This window comes from Peromyscus maniculatus, chromosome 3, assembly GCF_049852395.1.
Source record: "Peromyscus maniculatus bairdii isolate BWxNUB_F1_BW_parent chromosome 3, HU_Pman_BW_mat_3.1, whole genome shotgun sequence".
NCBI classification, from domain to species: Eukaryota; Metazoa; Chordata; class Mammalia; order Rodentia; family Cricetidae; genus Peromyscus; species Peromyscus maniculatus.
The window spans coordinates 12,081,501-12,087,500 of NC_134854.1; the positions used below are offsets into that span (position 1 = coordinate 12,081,501).

Genomic DNA, 6,000 nt, shown 5'->3' on the forward strand with positions numbered 1-6,000 from the left:
ATGAAGGGAGAGCTTCCTAAGGAAGTTATTTATTTCCTGAAAAATGAATGAGAACATGTTTACTAATGAACTGGAGAAGCAAAGCAAGTCTATTTATGTTCTATTAACCTCTGAAGAGGTGAATATTAAACAGTTGTATTCTCAGTGAGGTGTTTTATTTTTATAAGAGTTCATATAAGATTTTAACAACTACTAAACAAGTTAGTGGAAGCTGACAATTTTAATGTAGTTTTGTGTCTGTTTAGAAACTGCATCAGAGAAGAGGGTGCTAACTGAGGAGAGAGTTCTCACACATCCCTACAGTAAAGACTTGGGTATCCAGTTCAATGCTGTGTGTCCTTTCCTATGATGCACAATAGGCTCTAAATAAACAACATCCCATTTTGTTTGTTTCCTATTTTTTCTTGTCACAGTTACTAAAATGTAGCTGCAGATCTTCTAGGAAACCAATATTCAACAAATCACTACCACCTATAAGGGAGCTGATTTCTCCTTAGAGAAAATATTGCAATTTCTTACCAAGAACCTAGGCTACTTACTCTCAGAGTATAAAAATAATTTTTATTACTTATAATTTAGGCAATAAAGCTAAGTTATAGTGATTGTGAGAAAAGCAATTTTCCCAGTTCTGACCTCTATATAATTATATTTCTAAATATTCCTTATTTTATTTTTCTTCATTAAAATCCCTACCTATATAATTGAGCACACAGAGAAGCACTCTAGACAGATAAGCTGGTGTGTCATGGGGCATGTGGAACATAATGGGCTAAAACTATATTCAGATGGGTGACGGTGTACACTGTGTAATAATCTAACAACACATTTCATTTAGCAACAGAGTGCTTTTGCCAGAACAAGTTCATCTGAAATTTCTAAAATTTAAAATAGCCCTGTTTCTTTGTGTTCTTAGTAGTAAAGGAGGGGCTCTCTCATTAGTATAGTTAAAACTTTTGACATGTTAAACTTTTTCAATTAAGTAAGACAGCATCTTTTTTGCTAAACAAAAAGCATACAGACAACAAGTTTTAGAGTCAGAGACTGATGCAAATGTTCATGATTGACAGGAAAAGAAAATGTGCCATGCAACCAGTAAGAACTGGAGCCCTAACCAAGCCCAAGGCTTCTCCAGCATCACGGTGTCTAGATTCTTGACTTCACTGCGGGACATAAATGAAATAATGACAAGTAACTGACACATGGTCAAGTTCTTCCATGGTCCTGAACTAAGCTACAGCCTATAAATGAATCTCATGTTTAAGACAAGTTTTAAAACACAGAATTGCATTCATTTCTATACTGCCATGAGGATGCCAGAAGACCATACACACACAGACACATACACACACATACACACACACATACACACATACACACATACACACACACACACACACACACACACAGAGACATACACACATATACACATATTCAATCACTATCAGTGTAAAACATATTAACAGAATACTAATCTATTGGAATGCTGAATGGGAGTTGAAATTTAGGTGAATTTCAAATTTCCATCCATTCCCCCCCTTTCTGGGTATGGTATTACAATGTAGCTCAGCTTGTCTGTAATTGATTGTGTAGCCCAGGCTGGCCCACATTAAGTGTAGGGATTATACATAAGCCACCAATAAGATTTAATTCTTTGTAGTTTTTTGTATGTTCTGAGTTATTTTACAAAACCATAAGGTTTTAATTTGCACATTTAAGACAACTTATAGAGGCTAGAGAGATGTCTCAATAATTAAGAGCACTTGCTCATCTTCCAGAAGAATCAAATTCAGTACACAGCACAAACACTGTGTGCCTTACAAATGCTTGTAACTCCAGCTACAGAGGGTCTAATACCCTCTTCTGGTGTCTCTGGGCACCACCTGCATATATGGAACACACACACACACACACACACACACACACACACACACACACACACACACACAAATAAATCTTAAAACAAAAAACACCTTTTAAACACAGAACTTATAAAAATTGAAAATATTCTTCAAAAAATACAGCAACTCTTACCATTATGAAGGTCCAGCCCAAGTGTTCTTATTTTTCTTATATTAAAACTGAGGAGTTAATCTCCTTAATGTAAAGATATCATTAAAGTGCATTTCACTCTTTCCTCTTCTCTCCTGTTCTATCTGGGTAATGACTTTTGGTAATAGGCCCCATTCAGCATGTCTTTCACAGGATTTGTTTTCCTCAAATTTTATCACTTCAATAACAGTAGATTCTAGAACTCTGTCCAAAAGAATCTTAGAAAACCACAAACAAAGCATCAGGAGACAGGATTCTGAAAACCTTCTTCTGTTCAGCCTGTAAGTGATGGCTGACTCACTAAACACAGAAAAGAGGAACCCAATTTACTCCACAGAACACTTTTTAAAAGCCATAACTGTCAAGAAGATTTTTTTAATACCTTAAACTCTAACTTTTGTTTAAAATGCTTTAAGAGAATGGTTATTATCTTGAATTTTATCTAGCCAGAGTGTCAACTCCCTGAGGAGAAGCACATCTTTGAATTCCCCTTGGTACCTGGTATCTGCCTAGCAACGTGTCTAATACACAGGGGCATAGAGTCACAGTGCTTTGATAGGCTGATGGAGAAGCAAGTTGGATACATGGAAATGTTGTACATTGTTCAGTAAACCACTGCGCTGTTTTGTTTTTGCCTGTTGTTTTTCTGCTGGAGCAAGATCATTATTTTTAATCGAAATTAAATGAAATTTTACAGAGGAGATAAGACTTTGAAATTTATTTCTACAATACTCCTGAACTTTCATTTCATTAAATAAATGTATTCCAGCAAACGCAAACAAAAGATGTAAATGGGTGTGTGTGACTGTGTGTGACTGTGTGTGTGTGTGTGTGTGTGTGTGTGAGAGAGAGAGAGAGAGAGAGAGAGAGAGAGAGAGAGAGAGAGAGAGAGAGAGAGAGAGAGAGGGCGCTAACCCTTCCTTAGTCTAGTAGTGTTGGAAATCATTGAATGGGAATGGTAAATAACTCCACGTGGCTTAGTGCTTAAGTTACTGTTTCTTATTTATGTCTTCAAATACATTATTCACTGTCAACCAGCTCCAGAACAGGTGCTTCTTTTAAAATAATTTGTACTAGTATGGCATGAATGAATGCATTTTGATCCTTTAGTGAAGGGAAGATACATTCCAGTATTGAATAATCTATGAATGCTCCATGAGAAACTTGAATGCACCTTGCTTTTAACATATTCTGTTGTCCCCAAAGACTAAGGTCATCCTATTTAGAAAATACACAGAAGTCATGTGTACATTTATAATTGTATATTCTTGTATTTCATGGGTTGAGTTTAATGTTCTAGTTTGTTAAAATCATGTTTCAAAAATGGTGCCTGAAAGCAAATTAAGGAATAGGTTGAGTTTATTTGTGTTTGTTCTATGCAATTAGAACGGTGTAGAGAAGGAAGGCAAGAAAGCAGACAACAGAGAGAGGGATGGAAGGAAGGAGGGGGTCAGGGACGAAAGGAGGAGAGCAACTTTGTGTTTGGTTTTTAGAAACAGTTTCTTTGTGTAGCCTGGCTGTCCTGGAACTCACTCTGTAGCCCAGGGGGGCCTTGAACTCATAGAGATCTGCCTGCCTCTGCTGGGATTAAAGGTCTGCACCACAGCCACGCAGCCAGGAGAGGAGGATCTTTTTCAGAAGAAAAATGAATCCCTGAGTACAATATTATTTCCAAGACTTCCCTAATCCCTGCTGCTTAGTCACCACACATCTGCTTTGTTCTTGGCTTTGAACGGGAAGAGACAACTAAATGTCTGCATTTTTAAGAACAATACTGAGATAAAGATATTTGGAGGTGATGAAATAGAGGATTGGTTTGATCAACATTTATTTGATGCATGCAAATTATGTGGTTTTCACAATTTGACGCAGAGGCTGTTATACCCCTGCATTTCCAGGGTACAGACCATGAGTATAATAAAGAAGATGGACTAAGTGCATTTTAATTCCAGTCTCAATAAGTACTTGAAAGCATGCCGTAAATAGTATGAAAAGTGACCATCTCTTTGCCTCATTGATGTCTTAGATGAAGGAAGACTCAGGACACAAATGCTGGCTTGGACAGCCAGGCTCTCATATGAAATAGGGTCTTTTCTTCCTTCCTCCAGGGTCCCTCCTTCATCACAGGATATACATATGACTTTCTGGTCCTTTCTTGGTCTTGCCCAAATGAAAAGGAGCTAGGATATGATTCATTACAAATATTCTCATGAAAAGAATGTTAGAAAAAAATGTAGTTCTGTAGTCCAGAAACTAAAATTGGATTATGGGTTCCTGGGAAGTTTCCTTAAGCTTTCTGGCTCTCAGATTTCTGGAGGATGATAGAGATAGTGGCAATCAACTGGTTTGTGTGGAGGACGAAGTAACAGATCACAGGTACAAAGGTCTTGGAAGCTAGAACTCAGTAGGAACCCAGTCTTTCGGGGGGCAGGGGGCAGGGACATTCATTTGTGTGTTCCACAAATTTCTCCTGTTGCTGCTCTCAATACAGATTTCTCCAGGGAACATGGAAGGCCTATGGATTGTGTCTTTCATCATTTGGATAATTAGGGAAACGCAAAGACTTTCAGTTTTTCAGTGATATTACTACACATCACTATACTACTACCCATGAAAAGCTTTTTTTCTGAACTTCCTTATTTAAAGTTCAGGTCCCATGGCTGTTTACACCAATTTTCCAAAAAACATGCTTGTATTTCTGCTTGCAAACTTTGCAAAAGCTTCAGCTACTCAAACAACCCAGTGTTTGTCCTGCTGCTCACTTATACTCCATCAAGATGTCTCACTAGAATGCACACAGGCCCATCTTCTGTAGGAACTCCTAGGGGGAGGAACCATTAGGTTATTAACACACACAGAGTCTGTAACTGCTTTTTAATTGTGACTAAAATTATTAAAATTGAATCCCCTAAAACCTGCTGAACTTCGATCACAGTATGTGTGTGTGTTTAAATCTTAATCAAAACAATAAAAATTCTTGTCACTAAAGCATCTCACCTTATAGATCTGCTTTTTTTCATATAACTCTAGGACTCATTGTATCAGTACTAGTTTGGTAAACAGTTAGCACACACACTGCTACTATTCCCATAATCCATAATCCATTCCCCCCTTTTCTCTACTTTAAGAACTCCAATTTAGGTTTTTAGTTTTTTTTTTTTTTTTTTTTTTTTTTTTGTGTGTGTGTGTGTGACAAAGTGACTCAATAAAAACAATCAGCTCCATAGACTGCTAAAATGACAGGTATTCACACAGTGCAGTTTGGGCCAGTGGCTCCTGAGAAAGTTCTTAGTGAATGATGCACAGTCAGCTGCCCAGCGCTTATTTGTGCTTTATCTTTTCTCATTCACCTTCCTATTCCTTCTGCCTGGACCATGGCATGATGGCAGGAGGAACAGCAGACTTCTTGCGACCATCAAGATAGAAGCCATATGGAGCACAGCACAGGGCTAAAATCTTGGCCCCTGCCACTTTTAAGAACCTGTGCTAATCAACTCTGGCCTGAGCCAGGTCTGAACTGCCTGTCCATCAGCTTCACTGCATGATGTATTCCTAGCTAGAGCAGCTGATGGTTTTTTTTTTTTTTTTTTAGCAAATGTAGAAATTCCCAAAATCAATGATCAAAAAGTTAATATACTTATTTCATATATTATAGAATGACAGATTATGTGGAGAGTCTATACAAGTTCTTACTCTTTGAGACATCCCTGTGTATTACATGCTATTCTATAGATTTCCAATGTCATTTTATTAAGCAGACTTCTTGCTTTTACTATATTAAAAAAAAAAAGTCTTCTTTGTACTTAGTGAGGACCGAAAGCCAGTTAGTATTAACAGATAAAGCAGTGTATTGCATTAAAAATAGGAAGGAAAAGGCTGACTGTAAACAAATTATTTCGGTATATATGAAAATGGAAAGAAGGAAGATAGAATTAGAAAAGAAAACACATA

At 37.2% G+C, this 6,000-nt stretch overlaps 1 protein-coding gene across 10 annotated transcripts in view; it reads right to left on the minus strand.

Annotated features, from left to right (window-relative positions):
- Window positions 1–6,000, minus strand: part of Foxp2 (forkhead box P2) — a 532,232-nt gene that overhangs the window by 136,401 nt on the left and 389,831 nt on the right. Inside the window, exon 1 of one of the 10 annotated variants that reach the window (XM_076566191.1) lies at window positions 2,032–5,193. The exons of 7 other annotated variants lie outside the window; for them this stretch is intronic. In XM_076566191.1, the coding sequence (XP_076422306.1) occupies window positions 2,032–2,034 (3 nt within the window). In that variant the 5' untranslated portion in view covers window positions 2,035–5,193. Of the gene's footprint in view, window positions 1–2,031; window positions 5,194–6,000 lie in introns of those variants that run through there. 2 more of the 10 variants (XM_076566192.1, XM_076566193.1) reach the window with 2 other exon arrangements.